Source organism: Acomys russatus, chromosome 25, assembly GCF_903995435.1.
Source record: "Acomys russatus chromosome 25, mAcoRus1.1, whole genome shotgun sequence".
In the NCBI taxonomy this organism is placed as follows: domain Eukaryota; kingdom Metazoa; phylum Chordata; class Mammalia; order Rodentia; family Muridae; genus Acomys; species Acomys russatus.
Window position 1 is genome coordinate 3,818,740 of NC_067161.1, and position 19,825 is coordinate 3,838,564.

Genomic DNA, 19,825 nt, shown 5'->3' on the forward strand with positions numbered 1-19,825 from the left:
CTTCTCCGGAGACTGGCCTCTTCCTTTAAATAGGAACATGTGCTCTGCAGGAGGCAGTTGCTGGAATGGTCTCCAGATTCACCAGCATGAATGACATTAACACAGAGCTTGGACTTTGTCCTTATTGTTGGATGACATCCCATCATGTGTCTGGGAAGCCAGGGAATGGTGCCAGCTCTGCACCGACTTCCAGTTGACACTTTCCCAGGAGTAAGAATTTTTGGTTTCTTTAAAAACAGAAATGTTATATGTGAATGTTTGTTTTAATCCAAGGTGTGGGATATGGGGCTGCTTCACACAGTCCACAGCCATTTGACTGTGATTTGCCTTGTGCTCTGGCAGGGGTGTGATTTTGTCAACTGCAGAGTTTCTGCAAGTGTATATAATGCCATGAGAGGAGCGCCAGTGGCTTCTGCTCCCTCTGCTGTTGCTCTCATTTGCTTCTGCTGCTGTTGCTGGTTGATGGATTGCTGGCTTCTGGATTGCTGGTTGTTGGATGGCTGGTTGTTGCATTGCTGGTTGCTGGATTGCTGGTTGCTGGATTGCTGGTTACTGGATTGCTGGTTGCTGCATTGCTGGATTGCTGCATTGCTGGATTGCTGGTTGCTGCATGGCTGGTTGCTGCATTGCTGGTTGCTGCATTGCTGGCTGCTGCATTGCTGGCTGGAGATGTCCTGCTAGTGAAGATCAAACTTGCCACAAGGATCTGGACACCCCTAGTCATCAGGAAGTCATCTGACGATATTGATGCTCCCTTTCCCTGCTAACCTTCTTTCTGCCCAACTAGCGTTGGGGCTTTGGAAGGGATAGGTGTGGTGTAGGGAGGTAGAGAAAAGAACCCAATAAAGTAGCCAAAAGTCTGGCTACAGTCTCCTTTCACTAAAGCTCTCAGTGGATACAGAGATGAGCATTCCAGGAAGAGGGAATAGAGTATACAGAGACCCTGAGAGCAACAGGATTTTGACTCGAGGAACCGAAAGGGCCTCGGGGGAGGGTGCCCATTTTACAAAGTACTGTCTAGAGGTGCAAGGGTAAGGGTAGAGGCACCGCAGGCCAAAGAAGGCAGGAGAAAGGTCTGAAGCCACCAGATCACAGCTTTGGTTGCTTGTCAAACACAGGAGAGCCCTCCGAGATGGGATGCACTGTTCCAGCCTTCTAGTGTTTATTGAGACACCTGCAAAGCTGGGGTACTCTAGCACCTCCCAAACCTGAGGATTCTGTAGGGTACAGGATGATTTTTTTTTTTTTTTTTTTTTTTTTTTTTTTTAAGATAGGGTCTCACTTTGTAGCTCTGGCTGTCCTAGAAAGCACTATGAGGACCAGACTGGCCTCGAACTCTTAGAGGTCTGTCTGCCTCTGCCTCTTGAGTGCTGGGACTAAAGGTGTGTGCCACCATACCTGGGTAAGGCCAAGGACATAAACTTGGCACTCTCCTGGAATAAGAACTAGTTCCAGGGCTGGAGAGATGGCTCAGAGGTTAAGAGCACTGACTGCTCTTCTAAAAGTCATGAGTTCAATTCCCAGCAACCACACGGTGGCTCACAACCATCTGTAACAAAATCTGGTACCCTCTTCTAGCCTGCAGGCAGAATGCTGTATACATAATAAATCTTTTTAAAATCTTAAAAAAAAAAAAAAAAAAAACAGTTCCAACTCAGGTGTCCATACCCAGTCGGGTGAGGTGGAGACAGGAGCATGGCAGATGAGTGCTGAGAGCTCCAAGCCTGTCAGCACCACCCAGAACTGGACAGCCCAGGAAGGGGCCTCAGCAAGAGCCAGCCAAAACCCCGAGAGCTGGCAGAAACCTTGATTTTGAACCATGGGAGACACTTCTGTTGTTTGAAGCCACCCATGGGATGTATTCGTGGCTTTGTGCCCACTGGGGATCTTGCTGGTATGTTGTGTTAACTTGAGGGACTATTAAGCATCCCGTGATTTTGAATCAATTGCTACATGCTCTTGAACAAATCATTTGACTTCTCTGGGCTGCAGGGATGGTGATGCATGGTTTGGAAGCTCCAGATGTGAAGGTGTCTAACATGGTGTGGCCACATTGCCCTGTTTGTCGACTCCTGGACAGTCATATGCATCTCATCTGCGAAATCTATGGGGCCTGCAGTCCTCGCCTTGAGAGAGAGACATGCTTCAGAGGCATTGTGACCAAGGTGACCAAGGGTCTCTGTTTGCTGGCAACCATTAGTTTCTAGAACTTTCTTCCAAAAGGAAGACACTTATGACCTAGCAAAGCCCAGTAATGGCTATCCTCAAAGACTGTGGCCCTGCCGGGGTCAGGGAAAAGATTCAGTTACAAGTTATTTTCAGTTATGTTCTGGAGAAAAAAGTTCAGAGGAGGCACACTCATCCTGGGCACACCACCACCGGGGGAGAGAAGCTGAGCATTGAGTGGGATGTGAAAAGGGTTTCAAAACCCACCTGACAAGTCGGTCGGGCTACACCTGTGCTCCTAACCTCCCTGACCAGCAAGCCACCATCTGAAAGCCCCATCCCCACCCCTACCAACATTGGGAAGGCATTCAACTCTCCCAATGCTCCTATATGAGGCAAGGACCATTACTATGGCCTCTTGACAGATGAGGAAACTGAGTCAGGGAACCCCTGCCTGGTGCCTGACATATATTACCAGCACTCAATTAAGTATGTATGGCCTTCGTGTTTTTACTTAGGGTGTGTGTACACGTGGGTGTGGGAGCCAAGCATCTGGTGTCTTCCTCCATCACTCTCTACCTTAGTTCCACAGCCCCAGAGTATGAATCAGATGAGTCAAAAAGATGCCAAGTCCTGTACGCAGCTTACACTGACAAGGCTGGGGCAGAAAAGCAGCACCCTCCATGGCCACTGTCCCCTGCCTTCTGGACATCTGCTAGCCCACTTTGTCACTTTGTATCCCTACGTGAAGCTTGCAAAGTTAAGAGTTGCTTACCTTATTGGGTAAGGGAATGGAAGCTCAGACAAGCTTGGCTGTCTGATTCTACCTTAAAGCTGTCTTTCTTGTGCTCTCTGACCCAGCACTGGAGTTTGCAGCTGAGGACCGAGTTGGCCCTTGGCTTGTTCGCACCTCTAGGTGCAGGTGGCTGTAAGCCCTAAGTCCATAGCTGATTTATCTCTGCCAGTCGCAAGCGGCCTATCTAACTCCAGCATCTCCAGGACTTGGAGCTGAGAGTGTCACTCTGACATTTCCTTGAGCCAAGAAGGGCTGGGCTTGGAGTCCCGTCTTTTTGGACTGGGGATGATGACACCCACCCTAAACTTTTTCCTGGACCACAGAGGTGTGGAAGACAAGCCACACACAGTCTCTCTTCACAATAAACACCAACACCGTGGTAGTTCCTAAGCACAGCCCCAGGTCTGGGCTTGGGGACCTGTAGTAACAGCTGTGGCGGCTGGGTCTCCTCCTCATGGGTACTTGGGAAGTGCCAGCTTTAAACGGGTCTCCAGGAGGTTTCAGTTCTCATTGCATTTGCTTTGTTTTAGCTGCCAAGGGCGATTCACACAGGCTGTGACCTGCAAAACAGACTGTGTGTCTTGCCTTCATTCTCCTTCCTGTAACTCAACCTTAATGGCAACAGGAGGTGCAGCGTATGTTCAGCCCAGCTTTCCTCTTTCAGAATACTGGGCAGGGCTTGGCTTGCTTGCTTCTGTTTTGAATCAGAACAATAGTCCCTCTTAGCTGTTTGTATTTCTGCATTCTTGTTCTGACGTCCCATACACCAATGCCGAAGCACAGACCTTCCCTATTACTACACTTCAAGAAAAAGGGCTTTAATGCCCCTTTGTAGACAGAGAAACCGAGGGGCCTGACTCAGACTGAGACCCTTCAAGCAGGTTGCTACTGGAAGGAACATCTGAGTGCCTGGGGACACATTTGCTGCTGGGGCTGAGTGTGCTGTGTGGTGATTCCCCCCACCACCACCCCCCCAGCTCTGCAGCCGGCCTAGGATGCAGAACACTGTGCACTTGTGCAGAGCTGTCTGGGAACCTCTTTCCCTTAGAGCAGCCAGCTGCAGCAGCCACCTGCAGGGCCGGCGCAGCAGGCGGGGAAAGTGCAAATGAACCCCAGCTGGCCATTCAGTTTCTCTTTCCTGTCAGACCACTGTCTTATGGGACCTGTGGGTGTGCAGAAGCCACAGAAGCCACCCGGCTGGCGTGTCCTTGAGGAACACACACAGGAACTACATACCAGCCATAGAGATTCTGGGCAAGGGAGTTCCAGAAGGTTCCTTCTTGGCTGTTTGTTTTAGGTCTCATGTGCCTCAACCCCTGCCCACCACATTACTTAACCAAGAGCTCTGCCTTCTTAAAATGTTTTCCTGTCCTGTTTGTTTACCTTGTGCTTGTTTTGTTTTGTGGGTTTTTTTGTTTGTGTGTTTTTGTTTTGTTTTTCTTTGGTTTTTCGAGCCAGGGTTTCTCTGCGTAGCCTTCACTGTCCTGGACTCGCTTTGTAGACCAGGCTGGCCTTGAACTCACAGCAATCCGCCTGTCTCTGCCTCCCGAGTGCTGGGATTAAAGGCCTGCTCCGCCGCCGCCCCCCCCCCCCCCCCCCGCCCCCGGCCCCCGGCTGTTTTGTGTTTTTGAGAGAGGATCACTATGTTGCCCACGCTAGCCTGAAATTTGTGAGCCTCTTGTTTCTGCCTCCCAAATGCTGGGGTTAGGGCTACGCTGAACTTCCTCTTTGTATTGTTCTTTTAGTTTTTAATGACACTATTATTTTTGGTGTGCTTGTGTACGCGCACGAGTGTACACAGACGACAGCGGGCGTGTGAAGTTCAGAGAAGACCTTGTGGGAGTCACTTTTTTCCTACTGCTCTGTGGGTCCTAGAGAAAGGGTCATGGGGCTTGGCAGCAGGAACCCTTACCCACTGAGGGTTGCCCCAGGCCCTGGTCTTTATTCTTTTCTCTGTTTGCTTGCATGTGTGTGATGTCATGTCTGTATACATGTATGTGTCCACGTGTGTGTGTGTGTGTGTGTGTGTGTGTGTGTGTGTGTGTGTGAATGTGTGAAGGCCCGAGGTTGTTCAGCAATACTTCATTTTACTGAGGTGGGGTCTCTCCATTAATCCAGGTTTGACAATTTCACCTAGTCTGACTAACCAGCGCTAAGTGCTCCACAGCTGCCCAGCTTTTATGTCGACTCCGAAGGCCTAAGTCCTGGTCCTCACACTTGACAGCAAGGACTTTATCCACTGAGCCATTTACTGGCCTCTCGCTTTGTTTGACAAGGATCTCACTGTGTAGCCTAGGCTACCCTTGAATTCATGGCAATCCTCCTGCCTCAGCTTCTAGTGTTGGGATTATAGACACTAGCCACCAAGCCTGATTTGGTTTTGGTTGTTTTTTTTGTTTTGTTTTGTTTTTCCCTGAAACAAGGTCTCACTATGTAGCCTTGGCTGGCCTTGAACACACAGATCTTCCTGTCTCTGCCTCCTGAGTTCTGGGACTGAAAGTGTGTGTGTGTGTGTGTGTGTGTGTGTGTGTGTGTGTGTGTGTACGCCACCCACACTTCTGTCTTATTCTTTTCTTGCTCTCAAACTGCATGTCCTCAAACACCCACAAGAAAGAAGGGCAAATGCTTCCACCATAGAGAAATTATAAAGGTTGGGGAGATGGCTCAGTCAGCTGTGCTTTGCCTGCTTGAGGACCTGAGTGTGAGCCTTAGCACACAGGTGTGGTGACATGTGCTTGCAACCCCAACATTGGCAAGGCAGAGATAGGAAGAGCCCTGGGACTCCTTAGCCTATTCTGGGAGTTCTGGGATAGTGAGAGATCCTGCCTCAAAAAACCAAGGTAGATAGTTCCCAAGGAACAACACTCAGTGTTAACATCTAGTATCGTAGGTACACACACACACACACACACACACACACCATGGTAGATGTTTGAGGGAGATAGATAGCTTTACTGTGGCTTTAAGACTTCAGTGGTGGCGCACACCTTTTAATCCCAGCACTCGGGAGGCAGAGGCACTCGGATCGCTGTGAGTTTGAGGCCAGCATAGTCTACAAAGAGAGTCCAGGACAGCCAAGGATACAAGGAAAAACCCTGTCTCGAAAAACAAAAACAAAAACAAACAAAAAAAAGACCAGTGTGAGCACATCTGGGACCATCGCATGCTCTCTATTAGTACGCACTGGCTTTTTGTGTCTATCAGTTAAGGGGCAAATGTAGTGGTGAACGCCTGCAATCCTAGCACTGGGCAAGTGGAGGCAAGAGGATCTGGAGTTCAAGGTCATCCTCAGGTACGTAGCCACATAAGCAGCTCAAAGCTCCCACCTTCCCACTGGATGGGCAGGTGCGGCACATAGGCTACAGGCCCTGGGGAGGTGGCTCCTGACCTGGCCTTGGTAATTACAAGGAATGCAAGACAACAGTGGAGGAAGCCTCCAGTGCATCAACGGCCACAGAGACCATTTCCCCTCTTCCTCCTTCACAGGGGCTTCTAGCAAGTTATGCTCTTGCTCCCCTCCCCTTGCTCCCCGCCCCCAGTGTGTGTGATGCATAGGGCATCCAACACCCCAAACACTTGTCATTTGGAGACACTCCTCAGCTTTAAAACCCCAGAGGGTGCTAGTGCTGCCAAGAACACATATGTCTCATAGGCAGATGAACCTGGAGCAGCAGGAACTAATCAATACTCATGGGAAAAGGGGGAACTCGAGGCAGAGCCCTTTGCCCACCTTCTGAGACCTAGGCTCCAGCCCCACACTGGAGGGAAAGTCTCAGCTCTCTCCAAGGAAGGGAGGAGGGGTGGTGCTCTCCTGCCAAGAGGCTTTATTTAAGTCACAATGGGTGGGTGGCTTCAGCATTCGGAGGCCCACAAAGTCGGTACTGTTGTCACTGATCACATGCGCTTGGGCCATGAGCAACAGTGTTGTGTGACATTCTATTACCCCCTGTCAGCTAGAAAGCTGAGGGGGGTGGGAATACAGGAAGGGGCCAGAGAGCGATGGAGTTGCAAGGACCTGCCCCTCCAGTGAACCACTTTCCTCTCACCACGCCATTTTCCACAGGCCCCATCAAATTGGAACTCTATTGGCAGGCTCAACTGTTGACTAGATCAAGGCCCTCTGGCTCTCATATGCCCTGAGAACTTCCTCACATATTTTGCGGGTCTCAATGCAGTCACGGTTCCAGTCACAGTGAACCATACCTTCATGTGTCTAGACAGGTTTATAGCTTTGGAGCACACACACGGTGAACAGCAGTGGTCCATGGTCAAGCACCCCATGACCACATCTTGATTTCTGATGCCACCCCGAGGGAGCTGCTTAGAGATGTGATTCTAGGGTCAAACCAAGGAACCCAAGATGAGTCTGGGACAGCTAGGAGGGTCCAAACGCTGGTTATAAGTGCTAAATCTGAATGTGAACTGAACAGTTGGTCCCTAGATGGTGGTGTTCTCTTGGGAGGTTATGGAACCTTTGGGATACGCACCCTAGCTGGTAGACACAGGTCAAAAGTTCTCTGCTTCCTGATCCATGATGTGAAAAAGCCACGTGTTTGGGTACCTGTATCAACACCATGGCGAAATACTTTAAGGGACAGTGTATTTGGCTCACAGGAGGGTACAGCCCATTATGATGGGAAGCTGAGGTAGCAGGAGAGTGAGGCGGCTGGTCGCATTGCAACCACAGCCAGGAAGCAGAGATGAAAGCTGGTACTCGTCCACTTCCTCCCCTTGCTGAGTCCAGGACCCCAGCCCACAGGGTGCTGCTGCTCACGTTTAGAATGGGTCTTCCTGTGTCAGATGATCTAGAAACACTCTCACTGAAACACTCAAAGATCTGCCTCCCCCAGCCTAGGACGATCTCAATTACACAATTACGCAAACTCCCACCTCTGCAGACAGAAAGCCCCAGCTGCTGTGTCTCCTCCGCCATCGTGGGGTGAAAACCCCTGAGACTGCAAGTCAAAATAAACTCGTCCTTCCTGAAGCTGCTTCTGCCTGGCTAATAAAATAACGCAAAGTGTAAAGTGCTCACAAATCCACACTGACAGAACCGATCAGGTTGACAGCAAGGCCAGGGGCAGTGAGGTGGGGACCGGACCGCCAGTGTGCAGGGTTTCAATGGCTGGTGGAGGTCAGGTCAGCAAACACGATGTCCACTCAAGTGGTGGACCCTGCACAGAACCCCAAGTTGATTCATGGGACACCCATCCTAGCCTACTCGGTCCCACCCATTGTAGCCCTAAGTAGCCTGCAGCTTGATACTCAAGACACCTCACTGGGGGTTGGAGGAGGGGAGTCCGAGCTCTTTCCTTGGAGTGCACCCTACCCACGTCCCCAGAGCCTCACCCTTGAGGCTTGAAGTTGAAGCCATGTAGGGTGATCGTGGACAGCGGTTAGGTGTCTGAGGCAGCTGCCATACGGTGGCACCTTTATCCTACGGCCTTTTCTTTGTGCTTGGACAAGTGGCTGTGACTGGGTTTCCAGAAGTCCAAGGCTAGCCTTTACTCAGCTTTTGTTCAAACTTGAAAACTCGAGCTCTACTCCCAGATATGGGATTACAAAAACAGGTCCTGCGTGAGAAACACACACGGTGTGGGGCCTGGCTTACCAAGCAAATCCTAGGCTGGACTTCCACCCTCTACCTTGCTCGGAAGCTCCGAGTAGCCCACGGGCTGCACAACTCTCCTGTGGAGTCCTGCTCTTAAATGGCGAGACAACTGTGAGAACAAAAAGAACTTGAAGGCGGAGTGAAAAGTCAAAGAAGCCGCAGTCCTTGATCAGAAGGGGCTGGTTTTTTGAGGTTTTCCCCATATTGGCCACTTTCACTTGCCTCTCCGGGCCCGCTCTGTGTCTTTAGGTATTTTCAGAGACACCTAGAAGCAGCTGGCAGGAATGTGACTGTCACCCCTCTGCCTGTCAGTGTGTCCCCAGGACATGGAGGGCCTCTGGTTTCTTACAGAAAGTACAGCAAAGCCTCTCTCTCGTCCCATGCCACTTCCCTGTGACCAGATGCCAAGTCTGATATGAACTGCAGTCCTCTATAGGCCACAAGTTCATGAGGGCACGGCGCAGGTCCCACCAATCCGTCTCAGCCAATCCCCTGTTGCTGCCTCACTCACATCCCAGTCTCCTTCCCTTTGCTTCCTGTCCAGCCACCTTTCAGCCCCTCTCTCAGGTGGTGCAGCGACAGGAGCTCACTCCCCAAAGCAGTGATCAGCAGCACCACCCACATGTTTCCCCTGTCTAGCAACGTTCAGCACCTTCCCACATGGATGTGGCTCCTGTTTATAACCTGATGCATGAGTGGGGCGCCAGTGTTTCACTGCAAATGATCCCTTCTGCGACTCTGAGACCCTCCTGACTCTTGTCAGTGTCCCCAACGGGGACACTAATTTTTCATAAGGACGGACTCCCTCAACAACATCCTCTGGACAGTCTGAGCGTGTGTGCTGTTTCACAGTTCAATTTTATGTGGCTGTTTCACTCACCTGCCTGGCCCTGTGTTGTCTGGAAGCTGGCGTATGGCAAGCCCTCACTAGCACCTAAGTTGATTGACTGAATGCTCAAGATGGTGCCATCCCTGTCACTGCTTGACTGTGACACAAGCAACTCCTGATGCCGAAGTCCTGCCCACTCCTCTCGTGCCCATATTTGGACATGGTACCCGTCCTGCTGGCCATGGTCTGTGAGGTCCTGGCCCTCTTTGACCTCATAGTCCCCAGGGGCCCCTTAAGTGTCTATAAAAGGAAGAGGGTACAGACTCCCCAGCCACAGCCCGCAAAATTCCACCTGCTCACAGGTTGGCTGGCTCGACCCAGGTGGTGCCCCCTGCTCTGAGCCAGCTCCAGGCCAAGCTAGCACCATGGCCAGGTACCGATGCTGCCGCAGCAAAAGCAGGAGCAGATGCCGCCGCCGCAGGCGAAGATGTCGCAGACGGAGGAGGCGATGCTGCCGGAGGAGGAGGCGAAGTGAGCAGTGGGACCAGCTGGGCTGGGCTGGGTCCCAGGGGTTCAGGGAATTGGGCCCAGCCTGTGGAGCCCCTCTCACCACCTCTCTTGCCTTCCCAGGGTGCTGCCGCCGCCGCCGATACACCCTAAGGTGTAAAAGAATCTAGATGCACAGAATAGCAAGTCCACCAAAACTCCTGCCTGAGAATTTTACCAGACTTCAAGAGCCTCTCGCCACATCTTGAAAAAAAAAAAATGCCACCATCCGATGAAAAACAGGAGCCTGCTAAGGAACAATGCCACCTGTCAATAAATGTTGAAAACTCATCCCACTCATGCCTCTTGGTCCTTGGTCCTTGCGTGAATGTGGTAAGGGGACATGGGTGACTGGCGTCTGAAGGCCTCTGTGCACACACACACACACAATGGTCACCTACCCTGATGAGGGGGTCTTGAGCCCCGTCAAAGCCAGGCAGGTCAAATGTCATCAGAAGGTCTCTATGGCAGGCTGTCCAAGACGCACTTCCCTGAAGCCCATCACCGACCCTTTCTCTGGTAAGCCCATGGGGGCCTTCTCAAATTTGCACTTTTGGTTGGCAGTGGACCCCCTCCACCCGAGGATTCTGGTTATAGGCATATACCAGGCACATAAACCTTTGGTGCCTAATTTATGTGGTGTTAGGAATCCGATCAAGATCCGAAAGCCTTCAACGTTCATGGTGTCACTCTGCCCCACCCCACCCCCACATCCATGAGAGGGGAACTAAGATTTAAGTAGCTGTGGTTCTGATTGTAGATACAACCACCAGGTTGTGTGTGATATGAAATTGCACAATTTTTTTTTCCTGTGAGTGGAGCCCAGACCCTGATGCAGGGGTGTATATGTGTGTGTGTGTGTAATTTGAGGTGATGAGGGTGAGACACGGCTAACCTGGTCTACAGAGCAAGGTCCTGCCAGGTCAGGGTTACACTGGACTCTGAAGCCGTGTTGCCTTCAGACCTTACCAGGCTTTCTGGGCCTTAATTTCCTCCATGGAAGATACAAGGTGACAATATTCTGTGACTGTGTCCTTATGTACATGGAGAAGGTGGGAAACTTTTCACAGACTGAGGCAGCTGGGAGGTGGTTTGCTTGCTTGGCATGCCATCTAAGGCCATGGGCTTGGTCTCTATATAAAGTGGGCATGGCAGGACACGCCTCTAACCCATGCAAGGTGAGTACCATGGACCCCTGAGAGCCAGTGCGGCAAACCCTACCTGTGTTGCCCTCACAGAGGGGACTGTGCAGGTGTGTGGGGGGGAACAATCAGGGGTGGGCCGCCAGGTCACAGTGGGGTTCCCCTTTATATATGAGCCCTCTGCAAGCACTCCCCACACCAGACCATCACCACCAAGAGCAGGTGGGCAGCCTTCCACCCTCCTCCTTCTACCTAGGTCAGCTGCAGCCTCAGCCCAGAGCCTCCTGATCTCCTGGCACTATGGTTCGCTACCGAATGCGGAGCCCGAGCGAGGGCCCGCACCAGGGGCCTGGGCAAGAACATGGGCGTGAGGGGCAGGGGCAGGGGCAGGGGCAAGGGCTGAGCCCAGAGAATGCAGAGGACTATGGGAGGACACACAGGGGCCACTACCACAGACGCAGGCGCTGCTCGCGTAGGAGGTTGCACAAGATCCACAGGAGGCGCCGGTCATGCAGGAGGCGAAGGAGACGCTCCTGCCGCCACAGGAGGCGGCATCGCAGAGGTGAGCACCTTAGCTACCTATGCTGCTGCCCAGCAAGGCAGGAGTGCCCCCACCCGAACCCTGCTGCCTCCCAGACAGCTTTGCAAACTGGAACTTTCCTTCCCAAAGGCTGCAGAAGATCCCGAAGGAGGAGGAGGTGCAGGTGCAGGAGGTGCAGGAGGCGTTACCACTAAGCCTCCCCAAGCCCGTCCATCCCGCCTGGAGCCAAGTCACCTGCCCAAGCAAGCAATGTCACACGAGCCCACACCACCATTCCACATTAATGCCTGAACCCTGAGCTGCCAAGGAGCCATCAGATCTGAGTAATGAGCAAAGCCACCTGCCAAATAAAGCTTGACACGAGACTCACTGGCTGCTGTCTCCTTTTCATGGCCATCATGGGCCTGGGGGAAGGGAAAAGGGACCACTCCTAGGCGACTCTGCCTGTACAGTGAAATAGGCACACGGGAAGATAGGGCTTGGAGATTCCGGGGTGGGGGAGGGTGGTGCCTTGGAGCCTCTTTGTGAGGTCAGTGCCACACCCACTAGCCTCACATCCTCTCACTGTCCAAGGGGCCTCCCTCCTAGTCCGGAGAGACAGGAGTGGGTGATGGGTTCCCGCTGTGCCAAGCTCAGCATCGGCCACGGCACAGCCCAGAACACAGGTCACAGCCGTGGCCATGAGTCCTCCATGAAGAAGCTTGTGGCCTGTGTGAGTCAAGACAACTTCTCCCTGTCATCAGAGGGTGAGGAAGAGGAGGATGAGGAGGAAGAGGAAGATGAGGATGAGGAGGATGAGGAGGAAGAGGAAGGCGAGGATGAGGAGGAGCAGATCCCGGTGAAAGGCAAGCTGCTGCTGCTGGAGTCCGAGAAGCAGGAGAGCACAGAGGACACCATGGCCCAGCCGAGCCCCGAGCCCAAGCAGACGCACTCCTGATGCATCATATGAGGTCTGCCCGGCAATGGGTGCCTATTGCCGCTCCAGAGGAAGGACATTCAGAAAATAAAGTCTCCAAGGAACTCTCCTGTTTTCCTCTTTTCCCCTTATGCGTGGGTGCGTTGGGTGGGAAGACCAGGGCCCAGGGGGCTTTTGGAGACTGAAGCACCAACCAAGGACCATATACAGAGGAGGGGACCACATACAGAGGAGGGGCAATCCCTCATAACATTGGTCAAAGCAGTGCAGTAGAGGTCTGAAACTTCCCAAACAGGGAGGAAGGACACTGCTACCCTTGGCTTTCCCAAACCCTGCCACAGAGGCAGAGATACAGGACCCCAACCTATGCGCAGAGCCTTGTACATGGCAGGGCTCAGTAAATCAGGCAGTTTTCACAATGACATGTTTTATTAAATCCTGAGTAGGCAGGGCCTTGTAGGCAGGAGGGTAGACAGTGCTGTGGAAATACACAGGTGGCTCAGGATTGGGAAGAGCACACAGGCCACCTAGGGGCTGGAGCAGAGACCACCAGAACTCAAGGCATCCCATGCTGATAATGGGAGGGATATAAGACCTAGGTTGTGAGGAGAGCAGGGCTGGGGGCAGGACAGAGGGCTGGTAGAGAGGAGATACTGAAGGTGGGGGCATCTGGAAAAGCTGGAGATCTATGACAGGATAGGCTCCTAGGAGGGTATGGGGGTGACTCTAGCTGAGACTCTGGAGAACACCAACCCACCCACAAAAACTGCAACCCAAAGTTTACCCTTGCCTGACCCAACCTGACTCCCCATGGGAGAGAGCCAATCCCTGACACTATCAATGATACTCTGCTATGCTTGCAGATGGGAGCCTAGCATAGCTGTCCTCCAACAGGCTCCACCCAGTAATGGATCAAAGCAGATGCTGAGACTCACAAACATTGGGCAGAGTGCAGGAAGCCTGGTGGTAGAGTTCGGGGAAGGATAGAAGGACCCAGAGAGGACAGGAATCCCGAAAGACCAACAGTGCCAACTAACCTGGGCCTAGGGGGCTTTTGGAGACAAGGACCATGTATGGAGTGGACCAAGCTGCGCAGCTTGGTCTTCATGTGAGTCCTCTAGTGAAGGGAGTGGGGGCTGTTTCTGAAAGGACTCTGTTGCCTGCTTTTCAATTACTTCTCCTTGGCAGGGCTGCCTTGCTGAGCCACCATGGTAGAGGTTATCCTCAGTACTTGCGGAGGGAAGGGGGTTGGTGGTGGTGGTGGGGCTCTTTTCTGAGGGGGAGAGGAAGAAGAGGCTGAGCTATAAAGTGAATAAAAAGACTGAGGGGACCCCATGGCAAAATCAAGATCAGATTTCAGTGCTCTGAACCTGATCCTCAACCTCCCACCTGGAAAGGAGTCTGGGAAGGCTGGCCCTTCACTACTAACCTCATGATACAAATTCTGTTAATGTCACTGTGAAGTGGGTGCAGTGACTCCCTATTCCACAAAGTTGGGGAGACGAATGTGGAGAAGTGAACACACAGGGGTGCAACAAGGAAGCTTGCATATCTGAGTTGTGGGCTCAACACAATCTGACCCACAGGACCCTAAAAGCTGCCCCACCCTAGGGTGAGGGTGAGGGGCAGGGCTTTGCCATACCTGTCACCCTCTATGGCCTGTGCCATCATAATCGGCCCAGCTATATAACCAGGGGCTGTGGAGACTTCCCAAAGCTGGGCCTGCTGGGAGAAGAGGAGGAGGAGGAGAACTTTGCCCCTCCGAGTGTGGCCTCCCATGGATACCAAGATGCAGAGTTCTTCTACCACCCACCCCCACAGCTCCTTTCGGCCCCAAGGCCACACCTGTAACCAGTGCAACTGCAGCCGTCACTGCCGGAGCTGCAGCCCGGCAGGCCACCCAAGCTCCAGTTCCAGCCCCAGCCCCAGCCCGCCATCGAGGCACCCCAAACAAGCCATGCACTCCAGATGCTCCCCTCCAAGACCTGGCCACCGTGGCACCAAGAACAGGAAGACCTTGGAAGGGAAAGTGAACAAGAGAAAGGCGGCCAGGAGGCGGAAACGGACATACAGAGCTAAGAGGCGTAGCTCAGGTACCTGCTAGTGGAGGCTGGGAAGAGGGAACATAGGCGAGGCTGCCCAGGAGGGCATTGCTTTGGAGGGAGGAGTGGCTGGGGAGCAGGTTTTAAAGGCTCCTTTCCCAACCCTGTCTTTTAGGACGAAGACACAAGTGAGACTCTTCAGGTTCCTGTGTCCATTCGATCCCAAAGGAGATAGGCATCACTAGGGGAATGTTGGGATGATGTTGCTTACAGGAACATGTCGCTGCAGCAATTTCTATGCAACATGGATTAAAGCTTGTACCCTGGAAGACTATCTTTTGAGTCAGCAGCTTTTTTTTTTTTTTTTAACTTAGTGGCACAAGCAATGCCAGCGTGCATGTGTATACACTCGGACAAGTCAACATTCCTGGGGTGACTCCAAGCCTATTCCTACCTTTCTCCCATGTGCGTGTGATTTTGAAAGTGCCATGTTTCCCAGCAGGACATTGTGAAAGCTGGAAAAAGAAACCAAAGGATGTCCACCCCAACCTCACTGGTAGAAAAAGGTGGCCTGCTGGGCATGGTGGGACACATCTTTAATCCCAGCACTTGGGAGGCAGAGGCAGGTAGATCACTGAGTTTGAGGCCAGCTTGGTCTACAAAGCAAGTCCAGGGCACCCAAGGCTACACAGAGAAACCCTGTCTTGAAACCAGTCCCTCTGTTCTGGAAGCTGTGCAGCAGCTCAGCATATTTCTTTCTCTTTGGAAACTGAAACCAAGTTGTCATGACTGGCTCCCTTAGCTTCTCTGCCAGCAAACCAGTGTAGTCCATAGGGGCAAAGGCGTCAGGGAAGTGCTTAGCATGCAAGCCAATAGGTCATAGCCAAGGAAGTGAAAGGCTCGTCCCTAAGGATAGACGAGAGAGGACTAGCCAGGGGAGGGGTGAGAGGACTGAGGAATGAGGGTAGCTCTCCTGAGCAGCTGCTCAAGTTGCCAGTGGGGGGTGGGGTGGTGAGAGGCTTGGGGCCATCTATTTATAGGGTTCCCTTCTGCACAGGCCTGCCAAGGAGCCTGGCAGGGAGGCATGCCTGCAGAGCCAGCCTACCCTTGCCACTTTCTGCCACCCACCCACCTCATGCCAAGTCCCAAGGGAATACTGTACGCCAAGAGGCTTCCCTCCGCTAGTCCATACTCCCTGGGCTGGGGAGATGGTACTACCCCGTGGTTGTGCTTGCGGGAGGACCGGAAGTTTGATAGCCTTAGCTAACAGGCCACCTCCAAACCCTGAAGGCAGGGGGAGGGGTGGGCACATCCATAGACCTGAGGGAGGCAGTGCTATCCCCAGCCCAGAAGAGGCTGAGTTGGAGAGCCTGGCTTCTAAGCCCAGCCTTTACCCACTATAGAACCTTCTGTTAGCCCCATCACCAAAGGTGTGGCCAGCACCACTCAGCATCTTTTCTCATCCCACCAGTGACCACTACCAGCCCCGGCCACGCAAATCATTGTGCTTAGAATGAAAGAAATGTGGAGCTCTGGGCTCAGCCTGGGGAAACTGAGGCAGGGAGCCCAGGAGGACCTGGCCCCAGAGTTTTAGATAAGTCGCCTGGCAGCAATCAGAGAAGCCTGTAGAGGGCAGTGTGCGCCTCTATGAGGCACAGAGAAGCTTGCTCGCGCACCTCACCCGCCTTCATTCATAAACATCGCCACCAGCCAGGCGCCTACTCTTGGCCTTCCAGGACAAACTGAATCACGAAACCACACAGTGTCCTAATGATAGGTCTGACCGCCTGGATCCCAAACCCAAGGTGTGCACGGGGCTTTTGTGCAGGCAGATGTTTGCTGGAGCCTTGAGGGTGTCAGTAAGGTTGAGGGCTGAGGGTGGGGAGACAGAGTTTGTAAGCCTCATTTTTTTTTTTCACCCTGGGTTTCTTTGGAGGTGCCCAGCCACCGAGAATCAAAACTCCGCCCCAGGCCTCAGTTTCTCCAGTTGCCCACGTAGTAAGAATGAGTCCAGGCCGCTGGGGATCCAGTCCAACCCCGCCCGGTTTCCGAGGAACTCTGCCGGGAGCGGGGGCGCCCCTCCCGCACCGCCTTAGGCTTCCTTTGAAGCCTCTGCGGTCAGGCCACCGCTTCCTGGGAAGCCCAAGCCAAGGCCAGGCCGAGTGGCCAACGGGATGGGCCCGGGCGCGGGCTCGAGGGAGGGCGGCGGCCCCGCCAGTCTCCAGGACCGGCTAGCCGAGCTCCAGGATAGGCCGAGACTGCCAAGGCCTTCGGAAGGACCCTGGCAGGGAGGAGCTTCTTAGGGGGGCGCAGGCTCCAGGCGAGGCGGAGCCCTGACCAGGAGGATGCAGACACCCAGAGGGGAGGAGACGGGTCAGCGCCGTGCTAGCTTCCCACCCGGCCGGCTGCAGGGCGAAGGTAGCCAGAGTAAAAGAGCGGGCACCAGGTCCTAAGGTGGCCATCCCAGACACGGACCAGAGATTCCGGGCAAAGCCAGAACTTCAGGACGCAGAGGTCCCAATCAGGACCAAGAGGAGACCTAAGACTGGCCGGAAAAAGAAACTGAAAGCGGCGGTGGGCGGGGCTGGTGGGCGGAGCCTCCCTAGTTAAGAGCTTGATGCAGGGGCGGGCAGCAGCAGAGAGAGCTGCGGCCGTGGCAGCTGCACGGCTCCGTCCCCGGAGCATGCGCGACAGCCGCCCCAGAGCCCCCAGCCGCGGCGCCCAGCGTCCCGCCGCCAGGTGAGCCGAATCTCCGGCAAAGGAGGAGGGAGGGAGGGGTGGGAGGAAAGGGAGTGGAGCCCAGCAGGACTACCCTCGCAGACTGCGTGGCGGGGTGGTGGATACCACACCTCTGGCGCCCGCCCCACTGGTTTGCCCAGGCGGCCCCTCGCGTGCCCGGGGTGCAGGCAGCGCCTCCTACCCGGCCCTGAGCCCAGATAGCCCGCCCGGGTTCCAGTCCCCGGCGTGGCCAGCAGGCGGCAGCCGCGGGGAGGCAAGCCACCGGCGGGGACGGCCGGGAGTCGGGCCCCTCTCCACGCCCCCTTCTCCACGCGCGCGGGGAGGCTGGGCTCCACCGCCAGCCTGGAAGGGTTCCACGTACCGGAACGGCCTACTTCGCAGATGAGCCCACCGAGGTTTAGAGGTTCCGGGCGGATTCTGCGTTGCGCCCTCACTCCTTGGGGTCCGCTGGCCGGCCAGTGCCACCCGGACGCCCGACTCACTGCCTCTGTCTCCCCCCATCAGCGCAGCCCCGGACGCTATGGCCCACCCCTCCGGCTGGCCCCTCGTGTAGGATGGTAGCACGCAACCAGGTGGCAGCCGACAATGCGATCTCTCCGGCAGCAGAGCCCCGACGGCGGCCAGAGCCCTCCTCGTCCTCGTCTTCATCCTCGCCGGCGGCCCCCGCGCGTCCGCGGCCCTGCCCCGCAGTCCCAGCCCCGGCCCCGGGCGACACTCACTTCCGCACGTTCCGCTCCCACTCCGATTACCGGCGCATCACGCGGACCAGCGCACTCCTGGACGCCTGCGGCTTCTACTGGGGACCTCTGAGCGTGCACGGGGCGCACGAGCGACTGCGCGCCGAGCCTGTGGGCACCTTCCTGGTCCGCGACAGTCGCCAACGGAACTGCTTCTTCGCGCTCAGCGTGAAGATGGCTTCGGGACCCACGAGCATCCGCGTGCACTTCCAAGCTGGCCGCTTCCACCTGGACGGCAGCCGCGAGACCTTCGACTGCCTCTTCGAGCTGCTGGAGCACTACGTGGCGGCGCCGCGCCGCATGTTGGGGGCCCCGCTGCGCCAGCGCCGCGTGCGGCCGCTGCAGGAGCTGTGTCGCCAGCGCATCGTGGCCGCCGTGGGTCGCGAGAACCTGGCGCGCATTCCTCTTAACCCGGTACTTCGCGACTACCTGAGTTCCTTCCCCTTCCAGATCTGACCGGCTGCCGCCGTGCCCGCAGCATTAAGTGGGGGCGCCTTATTATTTCTTATTATTAATTATTATTATTTTCCTGGAACCACGTGGGAGCCCTCCCCGCCTGGGTCGGAGGGAGTGGGTGTGGAGGGCGAGGTGCCTCCCGCTTCTGGCTGGAGACCCCATTTCTCCTCTCGCGGGGGGGGGGCTCCCCTCCTGGTGCTCCCTCCGGGTACCCCTGGTTGTAGCAGCTTGTGTTTGGGGCCAGGACCTGAACTCCACTCCTACCTCTCCATGTTTACATATTCCCAGTATCTTTGCACAAACCAGGGGTGGGGGAGGGTCTCTGGCTTCATTTTTCTGCTGTGCAGAATATCCTATTTTATATTTTTACAGCCAGTTTAGGTAATAAACTTTATTATGAAAGTTTTTTTTTTTAAAGAAAAAAATATTTCTAGAGCGTATGTTTGGGACAGGGGTATGCAGATTTACTTTCTTGAAGTGTTGGGGGTGCTGGGGGTTGGCCTGGGGACCAAACTGCCAGGCTAGTTTGCTGTGTGTCTGGGAAGATGGCCGCTCCAGTCTGAGCTCTCTTGGCCATCCGAGCCTGGATTCTGCTACCCCTGGCTGATCGAATCTTATAGGGACAGCCCCTGACGCTTAGTACTGCCTAGTCCCCAAAGTACAGAGGAGAAATCCGAGGGATGGGTACTTGGTGCCACTCTTGCCTGCAGAGGTGGGCCCCTTTGACTGTCTGTCCAGCATCAATTTGAAATGGATGACAGAGAGGAAACTTCTTTGCGTCTCTGACCACAACTACTTCCAGGAAGAGGGTGGGGCAGAGCGGCCAGGGCTCACCGAGTTTTTGGAAGGAGTGGCAGGCTCTGCAAGCCATCAAGTCCCTCACAGAGGACAATGAGCCATGCCGGCTTGACATGTTGCCTCTCTCCCCACTCTGCCTTGTGTACTTTTTTGGAGCCAGAAAGCTGCTTTGTGGTCTGTGGTGGCAGGGGCCCGGGTGCGGCTGGTGGCTTGGGCAATTCCCTTTGCCTCTCTGGGCCTCTGAAAAGCCCAACTCTGAGGCGCTGCTGCTGTCAGGGCTGTTCCAGGACACATTTGGGGCTCCAGGAAGGACTCAGACCCTGGCTGAGATCATCAGGTCATCAGGTGTGGCTGCTTAGCTGAAATGTCCCGCATTATCCTCATGAGCTGCTGTGTTCCTGCAGCCTGGGATGTGCTTCTTTGTCGCTTCCCTACTGTTTAATGATCAGAGGACGCAGCTGCCCTGGGCATGCTGGCAGGGCCCAGGCTTGCTCTGAGGTGCCTTC

At 54.4% G+C, this 19,825-nt stretch overlaps 3 protein-coding genes across 3 annotated transcripts; all 3 read left to right on the forward strand.

The window, feature by feature from the left end:
• The first annotated feature begins 11,390 nt into the window (after positions 1 to 11,390).
• Positions 11,391 to 11,825, forward strand: Prm2 (protamine 2). The gene is made up of 2 exons (XM_051168350.1): positions 11,391 to 11,652; positions 11,761 to 11,825. The coding sequence occupies exons 1-2, from the start codon at positions 11,391 to 11,393 to the stop codon at positions 11,823 to 11,825; spliced, it is 327 nt and encodes a 108-aa protein (XP_051024307.1).
• A 416-nt stretch (positions 11,826 to 12,241) lies between these two features.
• On the forward strand, positions 12,242 to 12,568 carry Prm3 (protamine 3). The gene has a single exon (XM_051167777.1). It carries the CDS (start codon positions 12,242 to 12,244, stop codon positions 12,566 to 12,568), a length of 327 nt encoding a protein of 108 aa, XP_051023734.1.
• Positions 12,569 to 17,224: 4,656 nt separating this feature from the next.
• Positions 17,225 to 18,939, forward strand: Socs1 (suppressor of cytokine signaling 1). Its single transcript, XM_051168065.1, has 2 exons — positions 17,225 to 17,328; positions 17,833 to 18,939. The coding sequence occupies exon 2, from the start codon at positions 17,883 to 17,885 to the stop codon at positions 18,519 to 18,521; it is 639 nt and encodes a 212-aa protein (XP_051024022.1). The 5' UTR covers positions 17,225 to 17,328; positions 17,833 to 17,882; the 3' UTR covers positions 18,522 to 18,939.
• Positions 18,940 to 19,825: the final 886 nt, after the last annotated feature.